General features: G+C 38.8%; 1 protein-coding gene across 3 annotated transcripts in view; it reads left to right on the forward strand.

Moving 5' to 3' along the window:
- Positions 1-12,923, forward strand: part of DCBLD1 (discoidin, CUB and LCCL domain containing 1) — a 63,002-nt gene that overhangs the window by 33,926 nt on the left and 16,153 nt on the right. For 2 of the 3 annotated variants that reach the window (XM_057740076.1, XM_057740078.1), the window contains exons 3-5: positions 2,353-2,487; positions 3,846-3,897; positions 7,448-7,520. In XM_057740076.1, the coding sequence (XP_057596059.1) occupies positions 2,353-2,487; positions 3,846-3,897; positions 7,448-7,520 (260 nt within the window). The remainder of the gene's footprint in view (positions 1-2,352; positions 2,488-3,845; positions 3,898-7,447; positions 7,521-12,923) is intronic. The other variant, XM_057740077.1, reaches the window with a different exon arrangement.

Consider the following 12,923-nt stretch of genomic DNA (forward strand, 5'->3'; position numbering starts at 1 on the left):
CGGGCTCCTCACTGTGGTGGCTTCTCTTGTTGTGGAACACGGGCTGTAGGCGTGTGGGCTTCAGTAGTTGCGGCACATAGGCTCAACAGTTGTGGCTCACGGGCCCTAAAGTGCAGGCTCAATAGTTGTGGCACACGGGCTTAGTTATTCCGTGGCATGTGGGATCTTCCTGGAGCAGGGATCCAACCTGTGTCCCGTGCATTGGCAGGTGGATTCTTAGCCACTGCACCACCAGGGAAGCCCCTCTTGCTCATTTCTTTATGATATTTCGTAACGACAGGATTAAATATTTTATGTATCTTTATAATCATGTTTAGTTTTTAAAAACTGACTATTGCAAATAGAAGAACATTTAACTTCATTTTGATTCAAACAATATTTGGAAAATTGTCACATGTACAAGCTGTTTGAGATAAAGTGATGGATAAAAAAAGTCCCTGACCCCATGGAACATAGTCTAAAAGGAAAACAGGCATTATTTATTGTTTTTTTGTTTTAATGTATTTATTTATTTAACAGGTACTTAACTCTTTATATCCTAGGTACCATTCTAAATAATTTGCAAGTATTAACTCATGTAAGTAATTATATATGATGAGTGTTTCTAAAGAGAGAAATGATCTTTTTTATTTGGATTTAATTATAGTTTAATGATAGGGAACAACAGAGATTTGGGGCATGTAAACACACGGCATTTCTCTCATCTCGTCACATCTTCAGAATATGACACCCGGACAGGACAGAAGAGAAAGCCGATCTCTTATATCAGGAGAGGAAGGTTGAGTTGGGTTCACGATCTTCTTTTGCATCTTTTAGCAGTTGGGTCTCTATGTTGGCTTTGGCTGGTGTGACCCGTTGCACTCATGTTGACTTGGAGTGATCTTTTGCTTCCCTTAACCTGATGTAGTTGTTGTTGCCCGTTGACTCTTTCTGTACTGTTCTATTTTGGGAAAAGTTGATGAAGAATACCTTCCTTCAAAATTTGCTTGCTAATCCCTATTTTCAGAGAAATTACCATGTCTTGCATACTTCACTTTCAAGATGACGATTTACAAACTAAACTTCAACTTGAGTAATCTTAGGAAGGTCTTTTTTTTTAAGCTCCAAATCTTAATCTTGTCTTTTGAAAGTTCATAGAGCTTCCTATTGCTTTTCAAGCAACATATTCTAGAAACAATATGTTATGCTCTTAATTGCATCATTTACACTGTGGTATTTCAAAAGCCTTTAGAAATTATTCTGCTTTCTTATGAAATTCATCTTACAAATCAAAATAAATTATATGTGTTAACCAGAAGTTACTGTTAAGAGTGGTAGAGAAGAGAAGAGAAAGAGAAATATGTCGGGAACTTTCTTTTTCTCTATGTACACTTTTTTTTTTTTAATTGAAGTATAGTTGATTCACAATGTTGTATTACTTTCAGGTGTACGGCAAAATGATTGTTATACATATATTTTTTTCCCCAGATTCTTTTCCCTTACAGGTTATTACAAAATACTGACTATAGTTCCCTGTGCTATATAGTAGTGGAACTTCCTTGAAAAAAGGAAATTTGTGAGTTTCTTTGGGCAAATTTAGGAGTTCTCTAGAATATCATTTTTGTGATATTTTCTTTACTATTTGTCTTAGTCTTGCCAGGCTGCTGCAGCAAAATAGCACAGACCGGGTCGCTTATGCACTACAGACATTTATTTCTCGCTGTCTGGAGGCTGGGACGTTCAAGATCACGGTGCTGGCAGATGTGGTGTGGAGGCTGGTGAGGGCCCAGTTCCTGGTTCATAGCCATCTCTCTGTGTCGTCACATGCTGGAAGGGGCAAGCACGCTCACTGGGGCCTCCTGTATAAAGGCACCGATACCATTCAAGAGGGCTCTGCCCTTGTGAAACCAAGCACCTCGCAAGGCCCCGCCTCCTAACGCTATCACATTGGGCGTTAGGGTTTCAGCATATGAATTTGTTTGGAAGACGAACATTTAAACCACACTTTAAGCAAATTTAGGAGGCCCCTAAAAGATCACTTTCTTTACCACCTCATATGTTTGACTTGTTTGTTAGTCGTCTTCTTACAGAAATCGAAACCTACCTCTTGGGTTGTTCGCAGTTAACTAGTTCCAGCCTATTGCTTATCTAGAGTTGGCCACTTACCCCACCTTGGTTTGTCTGCATAGTAGCTTTACAATCAGTCACTAGTTCTCAGTCTCAGTAGGAAGCAAAATTTCAGTTTGGTGAAGATGATAATCTTATGCATGTGCTGTCTGGTAAATTTGAACTTTAAGGGGAAAAAAGTGTACATACCAGTTCTTTGTACTGGTCTAAATTCTGCAATGAGCCACAAGTATGCTTTGTTTTTAGGTCCGTATTGTGGAAGCATGACTATGCCCAAAGAACTTTTGCTGAACACCAATGAAGTCACTGTTCGCTTTGAGAGTGGATCCCACATCTCTGGGCGGGGATTTTTGCTGACCTATGCCAGCAGTGACCATCCAGGTATAGCAGAAGGACCAGCGTAAATCTGTAAACCTTTATCTGGCTTAGAATTCCTCTTGCTGGTCACCATCTCTGGACAGAATTGTGACTTCAGATCCAGACTTGAGATGCGAGGGAAGAGAGGAACACAGTGTCTGTGTAAGGGATTAGGTCTGAACTGAATACTTTCACAGCACGTGTTACATTGACCAGCTGACTTATGTGGGAGAGGGTTGGTCTCATTTCCTAGAAACCCTGGATTGTGTATCTTTAGGGCTATCCTGCTGACCCTTATAAGGTCCGGCTGGTCTCTGGAGCTCTCCCACCCCCTTTCTTAGCTTAGGGGACGAGTTTTTTAACCAGTGACACCCCTCTTACACACCAGTGCACCAGCATGGGAGCATACAGGTGTGGGGAGGGTGAAGTCACTGTCACCAAGTGCTCTGCCCATCGAGCTGGCACGTGGACGAGAGAGAAGGAGAGCATGAACACTAATGGGAAAGGAAAGCATGGCCTCCTATCCAGGCCTCGAACTCCTGAGTAATTTCCATGCAGCCCAGGGTCTGCCCAAGGCCACAGAGGTGCCCAGAGTTTCTGCTGTCAGGCCCCTCCAGCAGAAGTACTCTGGGAAGGGGGTACCTCATTCATTTCCTGCTTAGCCAGTCAGATCTGAGCAATCCTAGCAGACCCCTGCATGGCCAGTACTCAGCATATGTTGCTCCCAAGGACAACTGAAAAGATTTAGGAAAGAAAGAACTTCTGCAGCAAATGTGGACTATTTTGGAAACTATACGAGGTCCATCTTAAAGCACTAAAATCCACAGTATCTTAGAGTTTCCATTGCTGAGTATTAGTTCCTTCTATAAATTACTCCAGAGAGCACCCTCCTTTTAAGTCCTTGGTCCTCATTGATCAAAGCTGATAGGCTTTTTGTGTTCTTGCTAAACACCTGGCCCTGTGGCTGCTCAGATGCCACTAGCTAAATTGTTAAATTAAAATGTTCCTGAACCTTCTCTGTGAACCACATTTGGCTCTTGAAATTGTTTTCCTCCTACCAGGGGAGGTTATACACGTGACCTTGGTAGGTGTGTAGTAAAGAGTAACCAACCAGTGTTGGGTTTTTGTTGGAAATAGATTCTGTTATCAGTCACTGGATAAAAGCTGAAGAACCATCACTGATGGTAGGAAAGAATGACGGGAACTGATGAAATCCTGGAGATAGTGTCTTTTTATTTATTTTTCAACAGAAAAGCTCAGATAACTAGATAATGAATAAATACTTTTCAAAAACTGTGTTTCCTTTTAAAAGAAATCTTTAAAGCATGAGTGTCCTAACTTCCATTCAGTCTGCTAATTGCAATTATCTTTATTTATGACAGATTTAATAACGTGTTTGGAACGAGCTAACCATTATTTGAAGACAGAATACAGGTAAATACAGTGGCCTAGCCGTGCTGCAGTCATTTGTTGCTGAATATTTTGTTTTCCTTGACGTTGAACCAGATAAAGTACCTTATTTGTATGTAATTTAAAAATATCATCCACATTTTAACTAATCAGGAATATTTGAAATGGTTTCTAATACAGCAGAGATTGGCAAACTTTCTGTCAAAGGCCAGAGAGTAAATATGTTAGCTTTTATATGCCGTGTGGTCTCTTTTGCATCTGTTCATACAGTTTCTGTTGCCTTTGTAGTGCAAGAGCAGCCATAGACAGTATGTATGTGAACGAATGAGCGTGGCTGTGTTCCAGTAAAACATTATTAAAAAAAAAGAAAAGCACAGGCTGGATTTGGCCCATGGCTCATAGTTTGCTGACCCTGAGTTCTGCTCTAGTACCAATGAGCCACAGTGGGGTCTAGAGGGCATTTTTTACCTGGCCAGCATTTGGGAGTGACTTTTGTAATTCTGGAGGGAATTCATTTTCTCCTTCCCACAAAAAAAGAGACCTACTGAGAACAGGAGATGAACATTTTCATCCCAGCTTCACTTTAACTGGAAAATTTACTTAATCTCTTTGATGTACATTTTCTCACGTCTAAAGTAAGCGTCTAGAGGGGGATTTCTCAGCCTTGGCACCACTGATATTTTGGATTGGATGATGTGTTGTGAAGAGCTGTTCTGTGCTTTGTGGATATATAGCAGCCTCCCTGGCCTCTGTGTGCTTGTTGGGATAACTGTCTCCAGGCAACTCCACATGTCTCCTGGTAGGCAGAAATCACCGCTGGCTGAGAACTACTGGTCTAGAGGTCATTGTCAACAAAAACACTAACAGCAACTCTAACTCCTTAGAGTGTTTTTCTAGTGCCCAGTACAGCTCTCTGGATTTAGCATGTAGATGGCTCATGTGACTGTTCCAATAAGCCCAACAAGGCAGGTTCTGTTATACTCTGAAAACAGAGGCACAAAGCATTTAAGTAACCTGCTTAGGGCTACACAATAAATTAATACGCCCCAAAGTCAAGCTCAAGAGTCCATGGTTCCTATCCATCTGACCTTCTGATAAATGAGGTTCTTTTACATGCAGAATCAACTCTAGTGTTTACAAATATGACGTCTAATTGAGAAAAGACAAAAATGAAAATGGCCAATAATTAAACGTTGCCCTTAAATTTGTCGTTCATGCAGTGCAGACGTTCACCAGCATTTTCTTTCCAGCTGTACATGTACAGTCCCAGTGGTGACAGGGCCTCTGGGCATCAGTAGCCATTTCCTGCCGTCTTAGAGAAAGGGACCTATTCAGCGCTACAGTGTGATGTTATGGTGCCCGATCTCTAAGCTGTAGCCCAGCCCATTTGTAGTGTTTAGTTTAAAGATGAGGGATGATGCCTGGTACAAGGCCATAATCCTTCATCCATAATTGCAAAATGTAGAAAAGCTTTAAAAGTCAAAAGATATTTGTAACTCATTTGGTGGCAGTACCTGATTAATGTGACCTTAAATTTATCTGACAGCAAAATTAGACTAAATTAAACATGAGGCTATTTTATCTTTATGTATTTGGCCTACTATGACTATCCATGTATTTGACACAGAGATATTAATGTTTTGATTAATAGTTGCAGACCTCAGTGGAGTCTTACATCATGTACATCATTGGCACTGTCTTACTTTTCTAAAATACCCCAAATTCTGAATTCTGAAATACATCTGGCTCTAAGGGCTAGGATAAGGAACGGGAAACCTATGATAGGATTTGCCTTATTTCTGTCTTAATTCCTTGATTATTGCTGCCGTGCTGGATTCCATTTGGTCAGTGGGGAAGAATTATGAACCGTTTGTTTGGGTAGTTTTGATAATTAGATGTTGTTACGCATCTAATTTGCTAACTCCGCAGGAGGAAACTGAGAGGAAATGAAATAAAAGCAATTGCTGTTTTGGAACCTGCTTGGGCTGGTACATTCTTCTTGAACAAACCAAGCAAACATTATTGTCATATGGTATATATAGAAATAAGGGCACATGGCATTCCTCTTTAAAGCTGTTAACGTTCACATGATATCTTGAGTTTCCTTTTGCATGTTTTCTTAGATGTATCGTTGTCTCTCATAGCTATTGATATGTTGATGCTTGAAGGAACTACAGAAGAGGAAACTGAATTTAAGGGGGATTATATCAATATTTGGGGTCACACGGCTAGTTAGGTAGTGACAAGAGCCCGGGTCACCACACCCTAGGCCCCTTCTACCATACCATATGCCATGACATGTTTCTGAAAAGTGTCTTGAAAAATGACTCTTGAGTAAAGAGAATCCTAATTTTAAATATACCTCTTTTAGTCAAACTCATAGAAACAGAAAGGAGTTGCCGGGGGCTGGGGGTTAGGTGGAATAGGTTGATAAAAGGGTGCAAACTTTCAGCCATAAAGGTGAATAAGGTCTGAGGATCTAATGTATAGCAGGGTGTATAATGTATAACAGGGTGACTATAGCTGATAGCACAATATTGTATAATTGAAATTTGTTAAGAGAGTAGAACTTAAATGTTCTCACCAGAAGATACGTATGTACATATGTGTGTGTGCGTGTGTGTGTATGTGAGGGGATGGCTGCGTTTAATTAACTAGATAGGAGGAGCTGTTTCACAGTGTATACGTATATCACATCATCATGATGTTCACTTTAAATATTTTATAATTTTGTTTATCAACTATATTCCAATAAAGCTGAAAAAAATATACATCTTTTTTCTGATTGCAAACGTAATTTATAACTAATGTAGACCATCACTGTCCACGCATTTAAACCTGGCTAATTCAAATTGAGGTGTGCTGTAAATATAAAATATACTGCAGATTTTGAAGACATTTTTTAAAAAAAGACTGGCAATATCTTGATAATTTTTCTGTTCATTACATATGGAAATGATAACTTTTGAATATATTAGGTTAAATAGGATGTGTTAGTAATATTAATTTTGCCTTTTCTTTTGACTTTCTTAATGTGGCCACTAGAATATTTCAGTTAACCTGCATGGCTTCCGTTGTGTTCCAGGTGGGTAGTGCTAGTAGAGTAAATCCAAATTTACAGAGTTCATAACACAGAAAGTGAAAGTTCCTCAAAATCCTACACTCGGAGAGAATCCAGAGATATTCTTCCTTGTTTTCTTTTTATCCATAGGAATAAGTTGTTATTTAAACATTTCTTTTTATAGAAACAGGATTATGCTATATATATAGTATTTAGGAACTTTACCTTTTTTCTTAGAACCATTTCTTGGACATCTTAAAATCAATTAAGATGCTTTAGGGAAGCTCCATTGTTTAATAGAGTTTATAATGAATTCTGATATAAAAAAAATTGTATAAAACTTGCCTTAAGATTAACATTTTAAATAAATCTGTGTTTTCACAAATTAGGTTTCTGATTTGTCATTAAAGGAAGATATTCCTGCATGTTGTATGGAGGAGGGAAAATACTTTATTTAATAGTTTTTAATTTAAGTACGACCTAATAAAGTATAAACTCTCTTTTTTTTTCCAGTAAGTTCTGCCCAGCTGGTTGTAGAGACATAGCAGGAGATATTTCTGGGAATGTGGTGCATGGATACAGAGATGTAAGTAATTGAGGGTAATTTTATGGTAGGGGAGAAATTCAAAAGAGTTAGTGCTTGTTGCTCTGCCGAAATTCTTTACGGAGTCAAAGAAGATATAAAACTTTGTAGACAGATGCATGGTTCTCTTTTCTGAGAATAATGAAGTGAAATAAGTATAAAAACCAAGGTTATTCATGTTTTCATTCCTATTTTTAGCATTTCCAGTTAAGCAGACTATAAATGAAATGGTAAACAAAATCATTTGTTATTTATGTTATATTTATTTTAATTATATCTCAGGGTATAATTCCATCCAATTTTTATAAGAGATCATCCTTTTGTTATAATTTATTTCTTTATTTTAATGCTCCAGTTGATTCATGTAATACAGCCAAGGGCTTGAACATTTTACATCATAAAATAGTGACATTGTATCTGGGACCAGTGAAGCTGTTTGCCCTGCTCTTATATAGCATTCCCCTCCCTCCTTGCACCCTAATTTCTAATGCCTGTTGAAACTCTCTGGGTGATATAAATTGTTCCCAGAAAAAAATAAGTTCACAAGAAATCGTTTTTATAAAGTATATGTCTTATATCCAGATATACAATCCTTCATTTCTTACCATTTACAGATTTCTATCCTGGAAATCTGATATCTGATTTTTTTAAATTTACTATTCAAAATAGTTGGGTTTATAACTTATGGGAAGGGGCTAGAGTTATTAGAAATGTGAAAAATCTATATAGTGATGGAACTTTTCTAAGAGTTATTGACACGTGTCTTTATGCACGGGGAAAACATACGTGTTCTAGAAGACTGATCATTTATCCCCAGCAGGAGGAAAAAAACTTGGCTTTAATTTTGCTTTCAGTACATCCTGATTCTGGAAACAGCAGACTTTGTGATTTTGCTCTGTTTCCTTTTTCATGTGTTGTCCTAATTTGCAAGGTTAACACAGGATATTTACTTGACCTAGAAACTGAATCTTAAAATGATTTACACTACCTCAGTTTGAAAATACGCTTGGGCACAGGCTGAAGTCCTAAATGATTTCAGGAAATTAACCAAAAGAAATAAAGGGTTGAGGTATAGTTCTCTCCCCCAGCAATATAAAGTTTAATTTATTATTTTCCTGTCGTATGTAAGAAACTTAAGAATTATATGCAGGAAGAGAAATAGTGTTGTTTCTTTCTTCCTTAGCTGTTTTCCTTGCCTCCTCTTGACAGAGCTCGCTTTTTTAGAGTCGCGAGTGGATGGTTTCCTGGGCGGTACCTCTCAGTACGCGATCTGCAAGTGCTAATGAACAGGTTTCCCATGTGACGCACTAACTGGTTTTACACTCTTTGCTTTCGGTATGATTTTATCTGGAGGGAAATTTTATATTTTGAAAATTAATCTCTTCAAAGAAGTCTGATTAGTGTCTTTTTTTTTTTTTTGTAAATGTTGATATTGTGGGTATATTAAATATCAGTTAGTACATAACTATTACCAAAAACTTAGAAGCTTGAAACAACACATGTATTCTCTCTCATGTTCTGCGGGTCAGGAGTTTGAGCATGGCTTGCTGAGTTCTCTGCTTCAGGGACACTTACAGGATGTATCCAAGGTGACACAAGGGTGTCCGGGGCTGCAGTTTCACCTGAGGCTTGACTCGCAAAATATTTGCTTCTAAGCTCACTTGCTGGTGGCAGCATTCAGTTACTGGTGCATTGTTGGATGGAGGACCTCAGTTTCTTCCTGGATTTTGACGGGAGGCTGTCCTCAGCTCCTCACCATGTGGACCTTCTCAACATGGCAACTTGCTTTTTTTTTTTTTATTATTTCTCCTTCTGATTATTTTCTATCTCCTGTGTACCATCTTTTTAAAAAAATTTTATTTATGTATAGTTACTGTATAATATTATATAATTTACAGGTGTACATCACAATTTGTAAAGGTATACTATATTTATAGTTATTGTAAAATATACCCCCCATGTTGTACGATATATCCTCGTAGCTTATTTTATACCTAATAGTTTGTACCTCTTAATTCCCCACCCCTGTGTTGCCCCTCCCATTGGATAGGTTCTTTTTTTTTTTTTTTTTTAATTTATTTATTTATTGGCTGTGTTGGGTCTTCGTTGCTGCCTGCAGACTTTTCTCTAGTTGTGGCGAGTGGGGGCTACTCTTCGTTGTGGTGCACAGGCTTCTCACTGCGGTGGGTTCTCTTGTCGTGGAGCATGGGCTCTAGGCGAGTGGGCTTCAGTAGTTGTGGTGCACAGGCTCAGTTGCTTCGCAGCATGTGGGATCTTCCCAGACCAGGGATCGAACCTGTGTCCCCTGCATTGTCAGGCGGATTCTTAACCACTGTTTCACCAGGGAAGTCACTGGATAGGTTCTTATTCTCCCTATTCAGAAGCTTTTAAGGTGTCAGCACCGCCTACAGGATCAAGTTTTGATTGCTCAGGCTTTTAGGCTTTTGCTTTTTAACCAAAGCCAGCAATGGCGAGTTTCCTAACAAGGGACTCTCCTTGTAAGACAGGTTACGATCTTATGTAATGTTACAATGAGAGTACTGTCCTATCACCTTTGCCATATCCTATTAGTTAGGAGAAAGCCACAGCTCCCACCCCCACCTAAGGGGATGACACAAGGGGAGAATACCAGGAGGCAGAGATCATGGGGTTATCTTAGAGTCTCTCCTCCAGGGTGTCTTCCTCTTAGGAAATATGTTCAGTTGTAGCAAGTCTTTTCTGAAAGAATCTTTGCAAAACCTAAGCATATCCTTTTGGTCAGGATGACAGAATCTGTAAAACAAGTTACTAGAGAAGCTGTTGAAGAAGCAGATGCTCTGTCACAGGGAAGAAATGTGATGAATTAAAGAGTAATTAGAGAAAAAGAATTGGTTCATTTTGTGCTGTTCCAAAAGGCAGAACCAGGATCAGGGAGGCCAATTTCTGTGGCATATAAGGAATAACTGAACAATGCAAAATGGGATAGGATATCTTGAGAAGCAGTGAGGCCCTAATCACTGGAAGTATCGAGTGTAGAGGTCGCAGCCGTTCGTCAGGGTGGCCTGTATGTGTGTGGAAGGTGCTGTAGGGTGGAGAAAGGGACAGTCTGTCAGGAAGTATCAGCAGAAAACTTTAAAGATCTTTTAGAATTCTGAAGATTCTGTGATTCTGTCTCCTTGCCTGGTGAATTAAGGCATCATGTGGTGTAGGCTTACCTGCCAGTTAAGAAATATGGGCTTTTCTTCCCACACCTGGAAACCAAAAATAAAAAGCCTCCAGAACGGTTTTTCTCTTGACACCTTCTCCCAAGCCTGCTGACTGTACTATCTGCTTTTAAGTGGAGCACATCCCTTAGCTAACCGGCTTCAAGAGTTCTCCATTCCCCAAAAATGTTTAAGAAGTATTGTAAATTGAAGGCAGACAGTGCATAAAGTGTGTTCCTGGTTTAGGGGAGAAAGGGAGAAACCCAGTCTATTGCAAACACCTACAAAAAGCCAGAGGTAAATACATTGTATTAGTGAGTGATTGTCTCTGACTGATGACAATATGAGTGATTTTTTGTTCATATTTTCCAAAATTTCTATAATGAATGTATATTACTTTTCTAGAGAAAATGTTATCATCATGGTAATTATGAAGACTGTAGCAACATTGAAATAATTCACAGGATAAAATGAGGAATATATTTTTATAAATTAACATTTGACCATCATTCCACCAACACTTTAAACATGTGCTTGCTTCATGTTTTATTAAAATCTAAAATGTTTACTTTTGTTTTAAATTTTAATACTTTGTCAATACTTTTTAGTACAAGTTGACTTTTCCTGAAGGAAGACTTAAGAAAATGCTCCAGTTCTGGGATGATTTGATAATTACTTTGAGAGTTAAGTCTTCTCATGCTGAACTGCCTGGCCATCTTTTGTGGCTCAGTGAACTTCAGAGATGTTTAATTCCATCAGCATCCAAGTTCATGAGTCTTGCAGGTGTTCTCCTTAGCTGTCCACTGCATTCCCTTCCCTGAAGAATTACATTTAAATTATTTTGTTTGTTTAAGGCAGTCACTAATTAACACAGGCCTGTGATGTGGCTTTCCTATATTTACATTTCAGTGAAGTTTAGACCTTAAAATAACTAGAAAATAAAGTATAAATCTACTGTTCAAAAGGAAATTTGATAACTCAGGTTCGGTGAATGTGAATTTTTTAAACTGATACCAAAAAGCCCCAACTTTAGAACACATCAGTTTTATTTAAGTTGGTGGGTGAGGGAGTGTTTTTTTTTTTTTTTTTTAAAGGGAATAACCCAGGAAAGGGCTGATAATTTTTTCATGATAATATGATAGCCAGATCTGGTGGTTATTCTCTTGGGGATGTATCCTATGGCCTGCATTTAATATTATGAAAAAATATTAAATAAATACATTTAATTTAATATGCAATAATGCAATGAAATAAACTCCATAAAAAGGCACAAACCACTGGATTCCTTCAATGTGGGGGACTGTGGGAAGTGAGAATATTTGTTTGCCAATGAAACTGATAGGTCCTATTGCTTGTTGGCCTGTGAAGCTGTCCTCTTGTTACCAAGGAAACCCTTGGACGTGCCAAGTCCAGTGCGAGCTCTATGCAGGGCAGGGATCCTGGGATGAAGACCATCCCATCCCCAGACTGAATTCCAAGGAGGCCAGGTGACCCCAGAGGCAGAGGGAATAGCTGTCCAGCTGACCCCTGGACCAATTTGCTTTTCGTTTGGGGCTGAGAGAGGAAGGCAGGCCTGCATGGAGCCTGTAATAGGTACTCAGGGTGCCCTTTGGAATCACAAGGTGATTCTAGACATCACCCAGTCCATCCTTTTCATTTTTTTTTATTTTTTTATTTTTTTATTTTTTTGGGGGTACACCAAGTTCAATCATCTGTTTTTATACACATATCCCCGTATTCCCTCCCTTCCTTGATTCCCCCCCATCGAGTCCCCCCCACAGCCTTTTCATTTTTGAGATGGATTGGGAAGCCGGGTCCAGAGCAGTGTGATGACTTAAGCACACCTAGTAGAGTTAGAGGCAGAGCCAGGATGATGTACTAAGTTGCTGAATTTAAATTCTGGACTTCTCCATTACAGGTAGCTGCTCCACTTTGTACTCTTAAGAGTCTAAAACAGTAATAAGAAAACTTTTTAAGAAAAGAAAATTCAGAAAAAATGACAATCCTGGCTGCCTATTTAAAGAGTACTTTCTTTCTCTTCTAATTATTTTTTCCTAACATCAAGAAGGGTAGTATCCACCTCTGTTTCAGCATTCTCATATTTCTTCTCTGTCATCAAATCCTCCCCCTTTTTTTCCGCTATGATAGTGGTCATTGCAAAACTGACTCACTTTGCCAAATCTAATCTAGTGTGGGAAATATGAGTGTTCTAAATTAAAGATCC

Source organism: Hippopotamus amphibius, chromosome 6 (genome assembly GCF_030028045.1).
Source record: "Hippopotamus amphibius kiboko isolate mHipAmp2 chromosome 6, mHipAmp2.hap2, whole genome shotgun sequence".
Classification (NCBI taxonomy): domain Eukaryota; kingdom Metazoa; phylum Chordata; class Mammalia; order Artiodactyla; family Hippopotamidae; genus Hippopotamus; species Hippopotamus amphibius.